At 36.3% G+C, this 22,591-nt stretch overlaps 1 protein-coding gene across 4 annotated transcripts in view; it reads left to right on the top strand.

The window, feature by feature from the left end:
- Positions 1 to 22,591, top strand: part of LOC145674397 (putative GTP-binding protein 6) — a 138,862-nt gene that overhangs the window by 46,358 nt on the left and 69,913 nt on the right. For all 4 annotated transcript variants that reach the window (XM_081744400.1, XM_081744399.1, XM_081744398.1 and 1 more), the window contains exon 5: positions 16,514 to 16,642. In XM_081744400.1, coding sequence (XP_081600526.1) covers positions 16,514 to 16,642 — 129 coding nt within the window. The remainder of the gene's footprint in view (positions 1 to 16,513; positions 16,643 to 22,591) is intronic.

The following is a 22,591-nucleotide window of genomic DNA, read 5'->3' as shown; positions in this document are numbered from 1 at the left end:
AAGTGGAGGATACAAAGTTATGAATGAAGAAATATACCAGTGCAGTCATAAAAGTTCCCGGAATGATGATGTACTTTTGCCATTTATCATGCAATTACAGTGAACCTTGTACAGTGCTGTCCTTAACAGGCAGTGTACGACAAGTGTAGCTGAACGGGGGAGTGTGTGGTAATCAGTTGGCGTAATGTCGCAGTTGAAGCAACGCGCAAAAATGAAGCTTATGTGCAAATAGGGGAAATCTACTTCAAAGACTTTGATAGCCTTAAAACAGTTTACGGGTACAGTGATAATGCTTTAAGGAAAACTAGCCTCAAAGGTACTCGTTTCACCACCATAGAAGACGATCAAAACCAACGCGACGGCTGAACTTCGGAAGATACCAAAAGAGGACTTTCGTCCATATTTCCAGCAATGGCAGGAACAGTTGAGTAAGTGTATATGTTCCGAAGAAGCCTACTTTGAAGGTGATGAAGTTAACGTGTACTTATATTGTGGGAATAAAGAGCTACAACAAAATTCTGGGAACTTTTCGACTGTTCTGGTATGATCAGACATGCTGAGGCAGGAGAACGTAAAAAACAAAACAAAACAAAAAAAAAAAAAAAAACAAACAAACAAAAAAAAAAAAAATAGGACTGGCGAACATTTTGATAACTCTGGTATATTATTATTATCCGATGATGATGTAACTATGCATCAATTCTTCAGGTTTTCATTATATTTTGTCTCGCACTTATTTGCACGTGCTAGTCACTCGGTTATCGGGGAGCCCTTGGTTTGTTCTCCTATAATACTAGAACTTTAATAAGGGGGGCGCGGTGGCTCAGTGGTAGAGCGTTCACCTCCGGTGCTTGGGGTCCCTGGTTCGATCCCAGCTCGCGCCGTGTGGACTTTGTGGTGGACAAACACCGTGCTCGTGGGTTTTCTCGGGGTTCTCCCGTTTCCTCCCACTTTCTTCATTCCACCATTTCACTCATCTCTCATCATCACCGTCTCCTTTAGCCTAACCGGCATAACCGTGGGACGTAAAACTTAAAAGATTTCAATTTGGTGGTGTTATGCAACAATCGGGTTGTGCTGGAAGGGGTCACATAAGCTTAAAGCGGAGTCCAAACCGTTTCTGACTTACATCCGAAACAAATTGTCCTCCATTTGAACTCGAAACCGGGACTAATTGGCCACAAATGTGATACGTCTGCCGATTCACTCACGAAGGACTCCTGATACGTTATACTGATCTTTACATACTTTTAATATGATTGTCAAATTGTCAAGTCATTTGAGAAGGACAAAAAGAAATAGTTGCACAAGTGAAATCATTATACAGAATTACATATGGACAATTTCAAAATATTGCAGAGTACAGAAGAACTAATTAAGTTCAAGTTAGTTCACTACGACTTTTATTAGTCCAAGTTAAAGAAATACGACGACTTAATTTGCATATCAGTAAGAAAAGTGAATAAAGGTAAGAATTATTTGAGTCCACTTTGGCTCTGACCCATTTATACATAAATACGTAGATACCAAAGATACTTCTGATTTCCTCTCGTGGGATTTGTATGACCCCCCTCCCCCCCAAAAAAGTACGGTATTTCGAAGTATTTTTTCAATAGTAAACATTATTAAAGCGAAACAATATGTAGATTTTTTCTTTGATTGCAATTGCATAACAATAATAATAAACTAAAAAATCACAAAAGAAACATTCATATACTTAAAAAAAAGTTGCTTTTGTGGTATAATCTCTTTGAGTAATGAATGGGGAATTTAGGTCTGAATATAATACGAATAAAATGCGGGAATGACACGCGATAATCCACAAATGTGTTCATCAAGATTTTACGAACACACACTTTTACGAACATTTTCCGTTTTTTTTTTTCGTTTAAACATTTTTTTTAACAGTTTTTTTTTAAACCACTTTGGTTTAAACCAGCCAACCCTGGTAAGAGGTGATTCCTCACATCAAAATAAGAGAAAAAGTTCGTATGGAACTATGGCGAAAAGTGCATAGTTTCAGAACTAGGGGTGTCTAAAATCGCGAAAAAGCCAAATTTCAACAGGTTTTATTTTGAATTCCTGAAACTGTTTATCACAATCAAAAAGTGCATATTTCGTCAATTTTCAATGGGTGTACAGAATATTCTCTACAGGGTGAAATTCCCAGATATGCCATCAACCGAATTTTGAGATACGCTCTGATTTTATGATTGGTCCAAAGTAGGCAAACGATAATCCTTGATAGCACTGAACATGGGATCCTTTGGCTCGATGTCGGGAAATGTTAAGGATTGTCAGTAGCACTTTCTCTTGTGCTAGGGAGAACGCATGCTGCAATGTTTCCTTTCATGCTTATAAATGAAGAAAACGTGAAATATACCATGACAAAATGCATCGTATCACACGTTATTCAGAACACAAAAAGACATGAAGCTGCCGGCTCCTAACATTTCCGACTTCCCTCCGAAGCACTGACTGACCATTGTTGCTAAGGCTTACCTCCTGCCTACTTTGGACCCTCCTTGAAATCAGGGTATATCTGAAAACTCTATTGAGAGCATATGTGAGAATTACACCTAGTAGGGAATGCCCTGTACATCTACTGAAATTTGACGAAATATGCACTTTTGGATTGTGTATGCGTGGCTTCCTTTACGCTGATAAGGACTACCATCCACAGTTTCTGGAATTCAAAATAGGACCTGTTGAAATTTGGCTCTTGCGCGATTTTGGACAGCCCTAGCTTTGAAACAATGCACTTTTCGCCATAGGTCTATACGAACTTTTTCTCTTATTTTGATGTGAGGGATCACCTCTTACAGTTTGTTGGTATAGTTCATTAACACCCTGTATATATACATATATATATATATATATATATATATATATATATATATATATATATATATATATATATATATATATATATATATGGTAGCTACAGCTACCGTTGGTTATTAATTCATTGCTTAACACTGATGCTAAGAAACCTTCCCAGGTCCAAATGGCATCTCACCTAACCTTGAACAAATCGTAGGCAACTTGAAAAATTTCAACAAAATATTTGTAGGTGGCAGCACATTATCGAGATGGCAGAACACCAACTTGAAAAACGGGCTCTTGCAAGTCGAAGTAAGTTGTCAATTGTAGATGTGTTTGTTAATATCTTTTGAAAGACAATTTCTAACATTTATTAGATGGTTCCTAGAAGTAAGTGAGATCCAAGCGAGATGCCATTCGGACGTGGGAAGGTTTCTTAGCATCAGTGTTGAGCAAAGAATACATAGCCGACGGTAGCTCGAGCTACCATAATTCGCCTTCAGGTCTGAGGAGGATATATATGTATATATATATAACAGGTATTCTAAAAATGGCGCCCACGGACCACAGATCATTATTCTACAAGTCAAAATAAAGCAATATATATATATATATATATATATATATATATATATATATATATATATATATAATTGTATATCTTTCGAATCCTCGTCTGGAAACACGAATCACATTATGTGGCAACGTCGCAAATGAAGAATCATAGATTACATCTACCAATCTATCAAATAGTTTTATCGATTCTTTCCAGATGACAGCTAAAGTCGATATTGATTGACACTAGCATTACTTATTAGTGTAGCAATCAATTCAATTGCTTGTTGTATTCGTAGAGTAATGCTAATGACTCCAAGTTAATCTGCGACGTCGCCACATTGTGAAATTTTGATTCCCGATATCGATTATTGGAGGCCCCGGGTGGCATATCATATAACATTCTCGCTTTATTTTGGCCTGTAGAATAGTGCTCTGGGGTCGCCATTTTTAAAACCCGATATATATATATATATATATATATATATATATATATAGTGGGGTCCTGGTAATCCGAACAGGTCGGGAGGAAAATTTTATTTATATATTTATTATTATTATTATTATTATTATTATTATTATTATTATTATTATTATTATTATTTTTGCGAAAATACGTAGCTTTAGGAAATTAATAACTAAAAGGATGAAACGGTGCATGTTTTCGAAGGAAATAAAGTAAACTTTCGTTAAATACAGTTTTTTTTTCCTTTAATACCTGGCTTTAGGCCTTAAGCCACATTACGACAATTAAACAAAGTTTGAAATAGAAGACAGTGTATGCACTATACAACATTGAAACGTACAGGTTTAGTATGAGTGAAATACAGTAATATAGTAGAATAAGTATTGCACTGTAACATAAAACTCAGCGTACAATACTGGTAGTGTACAGTACTAGTATTGTACTACTATTTACCATAGTACCGCACTAGTATTACTTGTTACAAGACATTAACTCAGTTATTGCCTTTTGTCGCAATGAAGAGTCTATTCGACGACACGTAGTTTCGCCATCGTCTCATAAACTACTGTATGTACTGTACGTAGAAAAATAAAGGAATCAAGTTTTTCCAACATTTTAAACATTTTTCCAGTACAGTACATATACTGTAGTCAGGAAACGTGTTTTGAAATACTATACGCTATGCATTACAACACAATAGACCCTTTCACCCGCTTCAAACTGCGATTTTACTGTTATTCCGGCTAATCCGAACAATCACGTAATCCGAACAAGGTTTGGTCCCAATTAGTTCGGATTAGCAGGACTGTACTGTAAAAACTACGTGAAAATGAACATAATAAATATCAAATAGGTTATTTTCTGTTTCAACTATTGAAAAAATCTCTCTTTTGACTAGTACATCGTGTCTTCAATACTTGAAAATGAATAGTGTGTGAAGTGGAAAACAAATGTTTTTCGGATCAAATTAATATACAGAGTTTGATGACGAAGTATTGTAGTTTAGTTATGAAATTTGGACTTCTTGACTTGTTACGAAAATAAGTTCTATGAACTTCAGTATTAAAGTTTTGCCGTATATTACCATAAATTATGCGGATTATTGTTTTCAGTACTAAAAAGAAATCTTTTCGTTTAGCATATTATAATAAAATGTATTTTTCTATTTAAAGATCAAATTTGTTTTAAGTTAGTACCAAGAAGCCTAAATCCTCATATATCTTATATTTCCCTTTGTGTTCCCCGTTGAATTAAAAACAAAATAAAAAATTGCATCTCGTTCAATCGAAAGTTCTTGCACGATATCAAGGGAAGTTGAACACTTCTCATCCTTGGGTATTTGTATAACATCAGAAATGTTTGTAGAATATTAGTCCGTGGATTGTGTGACATCAGGAGATGCTCTGGAATTTTCCCACTGGGGTTTTGAATAACTTCACAGTTTAGTTTGGAAAGAAATTAAAAATTATGCATTCAGCTTATTTTCAGTAAACGATATTTCATTTACTACATTTTAATACTACAATGATATCATACATAATCTATTATTGAGACGTTGTACGTGTTTTTATGACATGACATGACACGACATATTTAGAGCCATTCTATTTCAAGTGTGTTCTCGGAAAATATGTGAGACATACTTCGACTCCACCCCGCCGCTCTCTCACGGAGGAAACCCTCCCTTTGATTAGGGAAAAGAAGTGAATGACCTCAGCTGTGTTGCCAATTTGTCATTCAGTCGTTTGGTTCTGACGAGTGAAGATCGTAGGCTACTTAGAATGGGTAACAAGAGAGAACACAGGAAAGTTGGTGAAATAATTCATTGAGACAACGCTTCCGCATCCAACAATTGAAAGATCTCAGCTGCAGCAAGTTGTCCTTCCTCTGTCGAGGGAGGTACGTGAAAGCACACATCGACAGCAGCACTAGCAGGGCACATCTTAAACAGAAAGGCTGTAATAGCCAACATAGTCATTTATAAAGATGGTATTTTGTTAGATTAGGAAACAAATAGGATTGGATAAATCTGGAATTCAAAATAGAAAATTCATATAACTATTGTATTTTGTATTGTTTGCTAAAAGTATTAAAAATGGGTGCGATACGATTTGTGAAACACCGTTTCGTATTCGAAATTGTTTTGTTTCTAGCAAATATTAATAGTGCCGAGGGAAATATGTACTGATTTATATATATAATAATATAACAACTAAAAAATTATACTCGATAATTTATCATTATTATGAATTTTTTATACGTTCCATTTCCAGCACTAAATTGACTGTTGATCACTAAATCAATTAGCACGTTGATTACTAATAATAATTTAAAGTAATTACTAAAGAAAGACATAGTATGAAGAAAAAATAAGGAAGTATTTAATTCAAAACTCCAGATGATCAAATTTTAATGATACGCTTTAGAAAATACTTCAGAAAAATGAACTATGTATGTATACATCACACTTATGCACGCATTCATTAACCTTTTTAAAACATATGAAAAATACGTTTACATCACTATTTCAATATTAAAAGTTTACGATAAACAATTGACTTACTGGATTACACTATAGCTTAAAGGATACAGTAAGAATAAAACAAAGGGAACCAGGCCTGGAAAAGTTTGTTTCCTTTATCCCAGCAGGCATAATCGTGGGACCTAAAACTTAAAGATTTCATTTTTATTGTATCTAGTATTGAACTGTTGTTGTAGACCCGAAAAAAATCTAATTACTGCCATCTATACTCGCAGAAAAATGATACAACTCAAATGATTTTATAAGAAAAGAAACAGTACAAATAAAAACTATAATCAAATCTTAAGGCTCATCAATTGTAATTTATCTGCTAAAACAAGTATACTTTATTAAAAACTGAACAAATGTTTGTCGAGTTATGAAGCTTGAAGGATTCGGCATCTTTGGCTGCGTCTCTGCACAGAACTAAGTCGCTCGTGTGATGTATTTTTTTTTTTAATTATATATTTAGGATACAAGTAAATCATACGTTGACATTTATTGTCTTTCTCATAAAGCAAAATAAGCCAAACGTGAAGAGACATTCTGCCGGGAGAGGAGAGGTTTGTCCCACCCGCAAATGAGCCCTTTGCGCGAGCCATTGTTTCCTGTAGTGCAGCTGGTACTTCAGTCCCCTGGGAACTACGAAATTCTCCTCGGAGCATTTCTCCGATCGGGCTCAACCAGGGTTAAAAATATTTTTACAACACTACCTTCACCTAAGTTTATCAACCTCTTTGTGGGAAATATGAAGTTATCACTGCATCAGACCTGATCTGGAATACGGTGGACTGATGAGATTGTAGCCAGTTTGAGGGAAATTTCCCTAATCTAGAGAAATTTCGTAGGTAAATTTTGCAAATAGGGACAAGAATTTTTCGATAAAACCTGAAAATACATGGAAATTCTCTCACTGATTGATTGATCGATACAATTGCAATAGAGTGAGTGAGAGTGAGTTTGAGTAGGAGAGAGAGAGAGAATATATATATAATGTGTGTGTGTGTGTGTGTTTGTTTTTGTTTTTGTTTGTTTGTTTGTTTTTTAAGTAGCATTTGCATCCATAGCTGGCTGGATGTACTCGTTTGTATTTTTTTTCTTGCAAAAAAAAAAGGAAAAGTAAAAGAAAAATATAGAAGCAAAAGGCAAATAAATAAAGCAGATGTGGGTGACACTTAATTAGCAAATTTGGTTACCTAGCTAAATAAATCTCATCACATAACTTCTGTCATATGAATTGGATATTCAACAAACTAGGGAAAACTGGATACGAAAAAGGAAAATTTCCTCTAGAAAACCTACGAACACTGATTATAGCCTTTCCTTGATTTCCGAGGGATTCTCAAACCATGGGTTGGGCTCTGTCGGATAGTGAACAACAGTGATATTTGATATCTTGCGATGTCAGGACTAGGGATGTAAAATACCTGGGTATTTATTTCAGCGGGTAAATACCCTGGGTAAATACCCGGGTATTTACCCAAAATGGGTATTTTAGTGGGTATTTTATGTTTCAATTAGCAATAAATGGATTTTATCGTTGTCAATGAAAAATATAATGGTCATTTGTATCACCTGCAACAGGAGCACTAAATAACCGTCTAATTAATCATTTTTTTCTAGTAAATAAAGAATGAATTTGATATTTATTAAGTAATACAGTCGGATTTCCTATCTACTCACCATAATTTTCTTTCTACTTACACAAAATTTCCTTCTATTACCATTGGCGGAAAATAATTATCCATTCTACCCTGTGAATTCTTACCTTGGTGTGCCCCTGAGGCGTCCAATCAACTACGCGGTAGAATTTGGTAGTGGATCAAACCAACACGAAAATTTAAAATTTATGACAGAACGTAACGATGACTAAAGAAAGTGAAGTCAGTTGTCACCAAACCAGTCATACACTATTATTAAGTATTCTGCCTGCCAGCAGCTCCTGGTATTAATGACATGGGATTTAAGTCCTTCCTTAGGTTCGCCTCTCATGAAAATATCTCCATTTTTCTCAATCTGGCTCATCTTCATTTATCTTACAATACATTCTCCAGTTTTTCAAATCACCGATGAACACACTAACTAAAGTATTTAAGTAACAGCAGGATCCCTATTACTAAAGAAATAAGTGTTCTTTTGGTTTACTAAATTTATTAATGGCGGAAAATGAATTATTAATAATAGTTTTCCTATTTTAAAGATCTAAAGTTTACAACAATTTTATTATACATATATATTGTTAACATTACCTTTTTTTCTTATTTTTTGAATAGTAATGATGAAAACAACCATTTTAATAATAATAAAAACTGAATTGATATTACAGATACGGCTGGCTACTTTCTTCACGCAAAATTATGTTATTTTTGGTATTTTATCTATAGACAATGAGATGTACTGAATGGTAGAGTATGCAAAAAATTGGACCAATAAGTTTTACACCTGGTTTACGGAATTAATAAATTAATCTGTTTAAGAAACTACACTGTAACAACGAAGTTGTTGATATAGTTATATCATAGTAAAGAAACTCGACTTTAGTAACTAATAACCTTGAAAATATTTAGAAACTTTAAAAAAATACACATTTACCGATTATAAAAGTTGCAGAATAGTCAAGGTAATTAAATTTAATAAATTGGTCGATTAAATTATTTACTATATATGCGAAGTTGTTGAAAGAAAATTATCCATAAAATACAGAATAATATCTCGTAAAACACTTAAGTAACTAATTCTTGAGTTTTAGAAGTGTTCACTAAATGGAGTTTAACACTAAGAATAATGGTTTGTGAAAGAATTTGTTGGAATAGCATGTTTAAAATATTAATGTGATAAACAACATTAAGCTGTATAGTAACTCAGTAATATTTATACTTTAAATTATTCAATATAGAACAACAATTAACCTGTACTATATTTGGAGTACTATAAAACGGCCACAAATTTTACCGTCCTACTCAGAATCAACCGTAAGATCATAGTCGGAATCATCACATAATTCTTCAATATCAACATCACTATTATTCGCTTCTTCATTTCCTTCTGTCACCCATATCTCTGTATCCTCTTCCAATGTCTCTGGTGTTTTGTTCCATGGCAACCGGTGGTGACTTGTTCGTTGAAGATCCTGGTCCTGAGTGTTGCATCCGTGAAACTTCAGGCAATCTCTTATTTAAAAGCTTCCAGTTATAAGAAGGATATGTTAGTTTTCCTGTCCTTTCCAATGATAAACGATTTATTGTTTTACTAAATGTAGAGAGATAGTTTTTTCTGCGCCAGCAGATGTAACCGGAGCACAAAGTATTCGAATGCCGACATCAGATAATTCAGTGATGTCTCGAAACCCTCTTCACCAAAGTAGTGAGCTCATTTGTTCCACTCCGTCCCACGAAAACATCCTTGCCCAACTTCTTTTCTTAAATTTTTCCATCATTCATTGCTCTTCTGTTTTCGAAAGGATTGATGGTGGTAACTGTTCTGTTAGAGTTGGATGAAGACTCTGGAATTTTGAGTGCAAAGTGTCTATCTGATACTCATTTTACTCGAAACAATTAATCAAATCCACTATAGGTTTCAAACTTGCTACTAGGTTTTCAATACAAATCCAGAGTACATCATCAAGAAGTATTTTCTTGATTTCTGAAGGTAATTACGATTTCTCACTCACGCGATCGTCTGAAGCTCGGTTTTATTGACAAGCACACTTTGGAGGCATGGTAAATGGTTTCCTCATCTTGTTTTTTCAGGCAACTTTAACGAAATTATAACCCTTTTCTCCCTTGGGTTTTGTGTAAATAGTGCTTGCAGGTGATGGCTATGTTTGTTTTAACAACATCAATTACATTTCCCAGTAATATCTTTATCGATGGAAATCCGATGATGTCAGAACAAAGCAAATGGAGAAGATGAACAAGACAACCCAAAGATACTATACTAGGATACTTCTGTTTTATTAATTTAAAAGCTGCACTCATGTTGGACGAGTTGTCTTCTATGATTATTAAAAATTTTTCAGGGTTATGTTTTTTACAGAACATTCATAATCTCTTCAGACAAGTAATGTGCATCGTGTTTATTTTCTTTCGACAGCGCGAAATCAACAAAAACAGGTTCAGGCTTTAAAATAACGAAACAACTGATAGATTCATTTCTTAAGTTACTCCAACCGTCACACTGTAAATATAAGTTTCTTGATTCCTCTAACTTCATTTTAACTTCCTCTTGCATTTGACTGTGTTAAGCATCCCAGTAACTCGTAGCCAGGTGATACCTTGATGGGAGAGAATACGAAGGACGAATTTCCTTTTTTAAAAAATTCAATCCACAAAGGGTGATCAACAAGTGACAGGGGACACCCACTAACGAAGACCGCTTTGACAATGCTGTCCTTCAACGCTTCCTGTAAGACTTCATTAAGGTTCCATACGTTGGCATTTGTTTTAAGAAACATCAATATGAAGAATCTATCAAAAATCCGAAATAGTAACGTTGAACCTAAGAAGCCATAAAAAGTCAAGAAAAGCCTGTATATTTTATGGAAGCTGATGTATTTTTTCGTATAATAAATGCGACTATACCTACTATATCAAACTCACTTTCTCCTTTCATTAAAATTACTCCAGAAGGTTCTTTTAAGTTTGAAACTAGTAGACATAAGATACCATCTTTACATGATTAACTTGAACCTCTATAATGTTCGACTCGGAAAGATTTTGATAATTTTGGTCATCTTTATTCTATTAGTTGTAGCCTCTGATATGTAATGCTTTAGATACATGATCCACCTTTCGTTTATCTTTTATTCGTATGGCGGTTGTCTGAGTTGTCTGTGAAACATTTATGAGAATTTTAAAATTTCAAAATTGTACATTTCCGGAAAAATTGTTGGATTGAAGGAGTCTCAAAACATCTGTTCTCAAATGAAAATACACAATAACTTGAGAGGGTTCTTGAGAATCGGCGGCGTATCGCAGACTTTACATTTAAAACTGGGGCTGTCTCCCAAGGATTTAACAAAGAGAGTTTATATACGTTTTTCTATGTTTGGACAACCTAAGGCTTGAAGTCATACTACGATTTCTTAATTGTTTAAGTCTTGGCGAAAATAATCCAAGTTTAAAAGCCGTTTACACCTTGGTGAAGAAAGGGCATACGTGGATAAGCATTGTAAAATAGCCCGATATTAATCTTGAGACGAAAAGAGGGTGGTAATGTAGGTACCCCCAGAAGACATTAATTTCTCATGTTTCAACTCTGACTCTGATTTGTTCGTGAGCAATGACGTGAAGTCGGAAAAGTTAATTATTTCTCAAGATTGGCTTGATCGATGTTGCTCAAACTTAGGTGCATGTATAGGTGTACACGAGGGCTTCGTCTGAAAATTGTAACAGCTTATCCCCACCATTTCCCCCTTTCAAAACACGATTCAATATTTTGATCTCTTTGCCTATGAAGTTCTTCGAGAAAAACATTAAAAAAAAAAAATAATTTTAGATGTCGTTGTAACCTAGAATAACATATAATATCCAAAATTGTATCGCGGGTGGGCCATGGTCAAAATTGCCTGCAAAGCCGCGCCGCACATGAACGGGGTCAATTGGTTATTATTTTGTATATTTATAGTGAATGAATGAGAAAACACACTCGACAGACCCCAAAATATTAGAAAAGGTCACCAGTATGGTTAACAATTCTTAAAACTTCAAAATAATTGAACTTCCGGAAAATACCCATTTTTTGGGTAGGTAAATACAAAAGGGGTAAATACCCATTTTTTATTTACCTACCCACTGGGTATTTACCCGACCCACATCTCTAGTCAGGACTCCTTCCGACACCAAAAGGTGGATGTGAGCGTGCTTTAAAATGCTTGTACAATCCCACACGCTAGAGAAGTTCTCCGCACCAGTAGATCTGCAATTGGAAGACTAACAAGGGAACCTTCCGAAAATGATAGTTGCAGTGAAAGATGTGACCTATGCCAATTGAAACAGCTGTAACAGAGATGAGCATTCCCAAAAAATTAGCTGCCCATAGCAATAGGTTCAATAAATATAAGGGGTGGAAGTTCGGGAAACATCAAGGTTGGACAAGGGGGGAAAGTCTAAATTCCGCAAAAAAGGGGGGCACGGCAAAATACAATGCTGACAAGTGATGTATAGAAAGAGACGGGCCACAATAGGGATCAAATGAAGGACACTAGTGGGGTTAACAGTGTTGCCAACTGCAATGAAAAGTACATGTTTTGCAAAGAGCACTATATGAAGTGAGTGCAATATTCAGTGTCAACCTGCCATGTAGAACATAAGATATGACGTGTGTAATCAGTGGTACAATCTAACAGAATAAAATAGAAAGAACAGAAGTACGAAAAATACGGAAAAGACCATAATTCGCCACATTTGATTACGAGCTGTTCATATTAGAATGAACAAAACAAGAAAGCACCAACTATGCAAGAAACAGACGTACCTAGAGTAAAAAAGAAAATCGAGTTACAAAGTTGGCAACACTGACCATGAAAATCCAGACAAGTCTAATATAGTTAGGCCACTCGCTTCACAAAAAAAAAAAAAAAAAAAAAATCCGGCAACAGGCATTAGCCTTCGCATCATTTGTGCATCCTCGTCAACATTTTACGTGCAATTGTTCGATGAGACAATGGTCCAAACAGAAGATACATTTGCAGTGAGCACAGCTGAATACTGCCAATCCGTCACACATGGTACAATGATCGCTGTGAATGTCTCGAAACAGTATTCTAGAGGTGTCGGAACCTTTGGTGGTCTTTCTATTACATATTAACACCTGTAGAAAGCAAACATAATCAAAGGCTTGAATAAACATGCCGTAAACTGGTAATGGGTTAAGACTTGAAGTTTCAGAAAATTCTCGCGGGACCAAATGTTAGAGTGAGTATCTGATAACACAAGCTCTGTAACGTAGTGCACAAAGTTCTTGTATGGTCTAAAAAAAAAAATAAACATCAAGTGGTTGTATCAGACCCGTGCAACCAGGAGGGATCAGCTCAACTTTGAAATTCACTCCGGATGGTACATGCTCGTAGATAGCAAATGTTTCCTATAGGTGTTGTTGCACATTCCATGATCTATCGAAAGAGGTACCACTCGGTCCCTGTTGCCATTTGAAAGTTTGAAGTTGGCTCCTGGGTCCCTATGATGGGCATCCTGGGGGCACTTGCTTCTCACAGACTTTTATCGCCCCCTGATATTGGTACATTCCTGCACAACTTGATCCGTCACATTTTTGTTCCTTTCGCAAATCTTTCAGGCCACAAAGTTTGGTGAAACACCCTGTATATTTTCGTACTTCTGTTCTTTCTATTTTATTTTGTTAGATTGTACCACTGATTATAGACGTCATATCTTATGTTCTACATGACAGGTTGACACTGAATATTGCACTCACTTCATATAGTGCTCTTTGCAAAACGTACTTTTCATTGCAGTTGGCAACACTGTTAACCCTACTGGTGTCCTTCATTTGTTCCCTATTGTGCCAAGTCTCTTTCTATACATCACTTGTCAGCATTGTATTTTGCCGTGCTCCCCATTTTTGCGGAATTTGCACTCCAGCCCCCCCCCCTTGTCCAACCTTGCTGTTTCCCGAACTTCCAACTCTTATATTTCTTGAACCTATTGCTATGGGCAGCTAATTTTTTGGGAATGCTCATCTCTGTTATAGCTCTTTTAATTGGCATAGGTCACATCTTTCACTGCAACTATCATTTTCGGAAGGTTCCCTTGTAAGAGACGAACCTGCTTTTCTACGTGGAAAGCGGTAAGTGTGCTAAACCTTGAAAGTGACCACAAAAAGAAATATTGGGAGGAAAGTTGTATATCAGGCATGTTGGAACATGGGGTGGGTCAATCACAGGATTTACTGACGTCAAGAAAATGTATAACATTTTTACAAGAATTCAGTAGCCGTATTCAATAGAAAAATTCATTTATGGTACACTAAAATCTATTATAACTGTAAAAAATATTTATTTACTAAAGAAAAGCGTAAAAAGTCTAGTTCCTAACCGTTTTAGTGGGAAACTTGACCCTTCATATTCTGAACTAGTCTCTTAATGTTCTGTGGTACACTGGATGTTCCAACGCGGAAGGTATTTTCACGAGCTCCCTCGTTGCTAAGCGGTTACAGTACGTGCCTTTGGCGTGGAAGACCCGGATTCGATTCCTGGCGGGAGCTAATGTGGTTCGGATTCCACGTGAAGCTGTAGGTCCACGTTTTATATAGCCTCGTTGCTGAAAGGGACGCTAAACTGAAAATCAAATCAAAAAACAAGGTATTTCTGTGGTAGACATCAGTTATCTAGGAAAACTTTTCAATTCAGTTTAAGAAATTACGTAAGAAATGCATTTTCAATAACTGGTCAGGCGGGCCGGATGAAAAGTTCAGGCCGTCCCGGGGGCCAGTTGTTGCACACGGCTGCATGACATTTTGAAGAAATTTTGAAATTAATGTTATTACATTGCCTTAGTTCTGGGATGATACCTATCATAATGCGCACCAGAAATGAGTGTTCTATACTTAACTTTTTGTGTTTCCACTCATTCTTCGAAGTTGAGCGTTCTTAGAGCTTTACTGGGAGGTTCAAACTAAGATTTTTTTCTTTCTTGTATGCTTCTTAGGTTGTACGAAAATATAATACCTTCAGGTAAGCCAGTATTAATATATCCTTTGCAAATATTGAATTCTACTTTTAGTGTATTGTATATAATGAAGTACAGGATGATCCAAAAGTCGGAATACCCGTCATAATGTAACGTGATGACTAGTTAATATGAGACTTGTAGTAATTTGTGATGGTTTCCGTCTGTATGACCAAAACCACCTAGATTCAAAACAAACTTCCCGAGTTAGGAGACAGAGAGGAAGGGAAATGGAAGGAAATATTTTTTATTTGTATAAAGTTCAAGCGGACCAAGAATAGCAACCACCTGGGAAAAGAAAATAACCACAATTTGGTTTTTGGTATTTCACACGACGGAAGACCATCCGGCTTGATTATACCATCTTATCGGATTAGGTTGGTCCCATTTCCACCAAGCGGTAAACGCACAGAACGCTCAGTATTGGGCAGCTCAACAATGCACACTTCCTCAATATTCCATTTCATTCTGACAAAATGGGGTTGTGATGTGCCATATTCAGGTGTCAAATTGTGAGTCACCTTATTTTTCGACTCTATAGTGATGGCTGAGATTTATCAACATATTATTGAGCGGTTCATTTTCTTACTGGAAACTGGAAAGTTAGTCGTGCTCAAAAGAAAGGAGCGCCATCTGTCATACTGCGGCTTAACTATGGAGGTTTTGGCTGCTATTTTTGAGAGACTGTGACCTACAAGTTCTGATCTTAACACCCGCGAACTGTTTTCCTATGGGAACTTTTAGAAGAATAGGTTATGACGCACTAGGGAATGTGGAGCACTTGAAAAGAAACATTATACCCCCTTGCTCAAAATCACTTCTGTCATCCTACCGAAGGTGTTTTTCAACCTGTGTAAGGCCGGGTGCATATTGATCAAGGAAGATCAGCAAAACCGAGTCAGAGGAAGGCAGGAGAGAGGATGCAAAGACAGAGGCTTGAGTGCATTGAGTGTTTCAGCCACAACGTTGCTGAGGGCTTTGTCTAGCACGTATTCGAGTATGCTGTACGTAGCCTTGTTGCATTACTCATAATAAACCTCGGTTAGCTTGTCCTGTTCTCTGGTCAATATGCGCTCGGCCTTACACAGGGGAATATTTTCAAGGGTATTCCTTTTAAGTCCTTCATAAACACCTCATACAAACAGATTCTGTGTGTGGGGATCTAATGGACCGGTCATAAGTGATAAGGTGCTCGTATAAGAAGATCACCTCTGGTGGCGACTATAAGAGTGAGATAAACATTCAAACCACTCTGTCCTCTGGTCATTATACGGCAAGCCTAAGTGTTCTTTTCTGTAAGAGATAGCAGGAGAGTCATTTGCAGTATTTACTATGAGCTTTAGTACTATGTAAACATTCTAATAATAAATGAATGTCTGAAACATAGTCAGGTATGCAGACTTTTGAATCACCCTGTATAATCTTTATTTTTCAAGTATGTATATAATACTTATTTTGTTGTAGGGAATTGGAAGAAATTTTTCGTGTTCCTGTGTATGATAGATACACAATCATAATCCAGATTTTCAAGGAGCATGCTGTCACGAAGGAAGCTAAGCTTCAAGTTGCAATGGCGGAAATCCCATATTTATGGTAGGAGCCAAAATATTTTGTAATGTAAAATTTCTTTGTATAATCATTTTTATTAGTAACATAGAATAGTAAATTAATTGATTTTGCAAGAGAAGGATCAACGTATAATTAGTTTTCGTTTGTAAACTGAGTTTGTTATCTTTTAGATCGAAAGATAGAAAATGTGAAGTAAATTCAGTCCCGAAAACATATTGTAAAATTCTGCTGAAGCAGGTACAAGGTTCAGTAATTACACGCGGGAATCGTTTTCTCCCCATACCAGTTTTATTACAAAACTTCCTGATATAAAATAGTATAATATAGTTACACTAAATAAGTACAAAGCTCATCAATAATTAGGACAAGTAGGTGTCTCAAGCCCGGATAGCCAAGGGAAGGATTCCTCACAAAGTTCCACTGCAAGCTAGGCGGGAAAGGAGAACCACGAAGCTCCGCACCAAGCTCGGTGTTTTGTGAATAGGAATCTCCCAAATCTCCAGTGCTAAGAGAGGGGTTAAGTTCCCAACAGAACTCCGCTGCAAGCTAAGTGGGAAAGAAAACCTCAGAACTCCACTGTAAGCTAAGAGATACGGTTAGGTTAGAGTTCTTTCATGGCTCCACTGCAAACTAAGAGAGTAGGAGCGATCAGCCGGAACTGATACTAGATGTAATGATCGTTAGAATTTTATAGCTGCTGTGTAGCGGTGGTGCTGGTGTTCCTCTTCCTTCATGTGATTAGTGATGACGCTGGATTCTTTTGTCTGCTTCTTATAGTAACTTGTAGTAAATGCATGTGGTGTTTACAAATAAAAGCTCGTGTTAATGTTTACAAATAGAACCATATGCGAGATATTACAATGTATTGACCTCTCCTTAACCGTGCAAAGTAAGTGTTAACAATGAGCAAAGTCCACAGTATGTTGCACACTTTGCTCTAACTGAGCTGAACTGTATCGCCTATGGAACTCGATGGTTCAGTGCTGCATTCACAAAAGCTCTCCACTGACTTATATCTTTAGCCAACTAAGTCCAGTTTCTACTTTGTATTGCTATTTCTGCGAGATCCACCTTAATACTGTCCTCTATCTGTTCCGTCTCCTTCCTAATGTATTCTGATCGGGTTTCCAGTTAAAATTTTAAAACCCTGAGTTCCTACTTTCTTCCGTTTTGGCTACATGACCTGCCCACCTGAGCCTCCTAGACTTGATGACTCTAACAATATTTGATAAACGGTATAAAGAATGCAGTTCCTTGTTATGAAGTTCCCGCCATTCCTGATTCTGTTCCCCTTGGGTCTGAATATTCACTTCAGGATTTGATTTTCAAATACTTTCAGTCTGCATTTTTCCTTCAAAGTAAGTGACCCTGTTTCGTAACCAAAGATAACAGGCTTATTTTAAGCTTCAAATTCTTTGACAGAAGAGTTTGAACTGAATAATAAACATGCATTTCCTGCTTTCCGTCGACATTTGATTTCTTTGTGGACGTGTAGGGGCCGCGGTGGCTCAGTGGTAGAGCGTTCACCTCTGGTGCTTGGGGTCCCGGGTTCGATCCAAGCCCCCGCCAAGTGAACTTTGTGGTGGACAAACACCGTGTGCGTGGGTTTTCTCGGGGTTCTCCAGTTTCCTCCCACTTTCTTCATTCCACCATTTCATTCATCACTCATCATCACCGTCTCCATTAGCCTAACCGGCATAACCGTGGGACGTAAAACTCAAAGATTTCATTTCATTTTCTTTGTGGACGTGGTTTTGGTTTGTTAATGTTGATCCTAGATATTTGAAAGTGTCCACTTTGGCGTAAGTATTATTTGATATTTTAACGTATCCATAATTTGCAGCATTACAGTCACGCCGAATTTTTGTTTTTAGTTTTCTTTATGTTTACTTCTAAACTTATGTCCCTGCAGGTCTTTAATGGAACTTCTGCATTTCTTTCTATTGTCCTTATATCATCCCCTATCAGATTGATATCACCAGCATAGGCCATCATCTTTATCAGCCAGATCTGGTAAGAAAAGTAAAAAATCTTTCAACTCTATATGAAATAAGGAAAATTCGGTATGCTTATACGTTTTCGTTAGCGTTAGATAAGTAAATGAGTAAAAATAAAAATTTCAAACTTTAGACTGGTTTTATGGGGAACTGAAAAATCTTTCCCATGTTATTTATAAGGACGACTTCTACACCCCGAAATGTTTAGGCACTTCTGGCACGATTAGAATGCTGAAATTTGACAGATTGTAACCTTCTGCGACTAATCCACAGGAAAATTGCCAAAACTGAATATTTTTAGTTTTTAAGGGGTCTAAAGGGGGATGAAATTCCCATGTTATTTAAATGGGCGTTTTCTTGGGATACAAAATATTATCTTTTAGATAGTTGAAATAGGGAAAGAAAATGAAATTCGGTAGAGGTGCGAGGTCGTAGGCCGAGTAAAGGAGGGGGTGTAGGGGAGAAGCCCTGATCTGGGCAAATTCAGGAAATTTGAGAGTAAATGCACAAAATTCACTGTTGAAGCAAAGGCTCATGGGACATTCCATATGAAATCAACAAATCAAGGTGGCTCATGTGTTTTAGATTTTCTTCAAATTTTGTACAAATGTTGTGGTATCCAAACATAGCACACCTGTCAAATTTTACAGCTCTGCCTCAAAGGGGATTGCTATAGGAGCCATTCGAAATTTGGAAGTTTTGTGCAAAAAGCACCTAAGTCCGCCTTCGACTTAAAATACTGAATCCGCTAGATCTCTGTAGATATTTAAGCTATTTGAAAATGGTTTTCACTAAAACACTATTAGAATTGGCAGCATTTAAAACATTGTAGTAATGAACTTCCCAAGTGGGGTTAAGCATATGAATTTCACCATCAAAGAGAGAAAAAAAAAAGAAAGAAAAAAATAGTCAAAATTTGGCAATTATTTCTGAAAAAGCCCCACCTAACATCAACCTCAAATTTTCAAAATAAGTAGCTCAGGTGTTCCTCTTTAACATATATAAAAAAATAGGAGGGTGTTTTTTGGTACATTCAAGAAAAACAAATTATGACAGTGTAAATTGAGGGTGGATTTAGGCACTTTTGCACCCCCCCCCCCCAATTTCCAATGACTGTTTCCAATATTCCGTGTTGAAAATGTTTATAATTGTCAAGACTGAGGTGATTGAATAAATGAATTATGCCAGAAATTTGAAATTTCAAGTACCATTACTGAAGGGACTCAGATTTTGTCATTAGTTCCAAAATCATGGACGACTATGAAAACTGTTGAAACATTTCAATCAACCGAGTATCTCGTTCGTGCATTAAAAGAACTGTCTTACCCAGGAGATATAAGTACAAACAATGAATTCAAACTGACAGAACCCAAATGGAGACAATGATTAAAGATACAGATGACTTCATTAAGATTTTGGTAGGAAAAAAAAAATGACAAATTAGCGCAGCGTCACTTCATAGCCAAATCTCAGAGCGACTATTTCAAATACACACAATAGAGACTTTGGATGACAAATCATGCTTAATTATAGTTGATTTTGCTGAAAACTACTGTATTATTCAAGATGAAGTTTAAGAGTAGCACTGGACCAATATTCTACTCAACTGTACAGCGGGGGACAGTTCTAAATGGTACAGCCATATGGAGATTTACGGCTAAGGTGTACCATTTAGAAGTGTCCACCGCTGTACAACTGTCTTATCTTTTTAAATGCAACATCCTAAGAGATCTTGTAACTCTTATCAAATGTTACATTATGTTGTGTCAGTGATAAGTGATATGTTAAAGCACGATACAGTTACATTTTATGCTTTCCAAGTTATTCTTTCGAAGTATGTTAACGATGTTTTTCCTTAGATTAAACACGTTATCTACTTTGGGGATGGATAAAGACTTAAAAAAAAAAAAGCTTTGTCGACTTATGCCTGCATGAGTGCTTTTAAATTTACTTGTGAGTGGAACTGTTTTGCCACAAGCCACGGCAAAAGTGTTTGTGATGGTATAGGTGAGTCGCTGAAATGTCTAGCGAAACATGCTAGTTTACAGAGATCACTGGATGACCGGATTGTTACTGTTGTGAATGTTGTATTATTCAAATTTTCTCACTACAACCAATGTCAAACCAACAAAACGCTTTTTTATGCTGGAATATGTTGGAAACATTCGTCCAATGCTTCAAAAGAGACTGGAAAAGCCATAACGTTGCAAGGGACGCATGAAATTCATCATTATGAACACATCAGCCTGCTCAAACTTGAAGTGAGTCATTTATCTTCTTCAAAGACAATATTCACTCTAAATACTTGAGCAGAATCGAAAGACATTAATCTTTCATGTGAGCAGTTTATTGCATGCATTTCTGAAGAGAAATGGTGGATTGGAAAAATCGTAGAGAATTCACAGGCACATCGTGACTAATGTGAATTTCCTTCATCCCCTTGGATCCAAGAAAATGTTTTTCTGGCCAAAAATACCTGACACAGGATTCCATGCGAAAACTGCATCATTAATATTGGAGTACCCAGTATTTCAACTGGTGCTGGCAGAAATTCTGAAGAAGAAATTCAAGCTACTGAGACCTCTGAAACTGGTGATAAGAGACTTTAGGCTCAATATTTCAAATTGCTTACAATCAATCGAACATGTTATTTATTATACATATAACGATAGTTCACTATTGTTCGGTGTTTCTTTTGTTAAATCAAACAGCACTATACAGGCTGCGTAATAGGCACATATTGTTTTAAAATAACTTTATAAATTACATTTAAGGAAGAGTTTCTACTTGTTTTTTTATTTTTTATTTTTTTTCATAAGAATCATCAACCATTGTAAAGGAACATACGTAGCAGTGCAAGTCGTATTACTAGAAAATTGAATAATATGAGACTTGAATTTTTTTTCCCCCTTCAACATATCAAAAAACACCCTCCTAATTTTTTTGTATATGATACACAGGAATACCAGAGCTACTTATTTTGAAAATTTGAGGTTGATGTTAGGTGGGCCTTTTTCAGAAATAATTGAAAAATTTCGACATTATCTTATTTTTTCTCTTTGATGGTGAAATTTACATGCTTACTGACACTGACACTGAATCCAGCATTTCAAGGCACTTCATCACTGTTCTAAAATTCTGTGACTAAATTAAAGGTGTTTGCAGGAATACTATTCCTTTTTTAGAACCAGGTTTGGCTAGAATACAATGCTGTTTTCTGATCTTCTGGGCTTTACGAATGAGATACTCACTCGGTTGTTTGAAATGTTTCAACAGTTTTCATAGTCGTCCATGATTTTGGAACTAATGACAGAATCTGAGTCCTTTCAGCAATGGTACTTGAAGTTTCAAATTTCTGGCACATTTCAATTATTCAGTCACATCAGTCTTGACAATTATAAACATTTTCGACACGGAAAATTGGAAACAGTTATTGAAAATTTGGGTGTTTTGTGCAAAAAGTGTCTAAATCCGCCCTCAACTTACATTGTCATAATTTGTTTTTCTTGAGCATACCAAAAAACACCCTCCTAATTTTTTTTATATGTTAAAGAGGAATACCAGAGCTACTTATTTTGAAAATTTGAGGTTGGTGTTAGGTGGGGCTTTTTCAGAAATAGTTGCCAAATTTTATTATTTTTTTCTTTTTGATGGTGAAATTCATATGCTTAACCCCACTTTAGAAGTTCATTACTACAACATTTTAAATGCTGGGGGGCGCGGTGGCTCAGTGGTAGAGCATTCACCTCTGGTGCTTGGGGTCCCGGGTTCGATCCCAGCCCCCGCCAAGTGAACTTTGTGGTGGACAAACACCGTGCTCGTGGGTTTTCTCGGGGTTCTCCCGTTTCCTCCCACTTTCTTCATTCCACCATTTCACTCATCTTTCATAATCACCGTCTCCTTTAGCCTAACCGGCATAACCGTGGGACGTAAAACTCAAAGATTTCATTTCATTTTTCATTTTAAATGCTACAAA

Source organism: Thermobia domestica, chromosome 17 (genome assembly GCF_964235325.1).
Source record: "Thermobia domestica chromosome 17, izTheDome1.hap1.1, whole genome shotgun sequence".
In the NCBI taxonomy this organism is placed as follows: Eukaryota; Metazoa; Arthropoda; class Insecta; order Zygentoma; family Lepismatidae; genus Thermobia; species Thermobia domestica.
The sequence above is the reverse complement of the archived record's forward strand: the minus strand, read 5'-3'. Positions and strand labels throughout refer to the sequence as shown.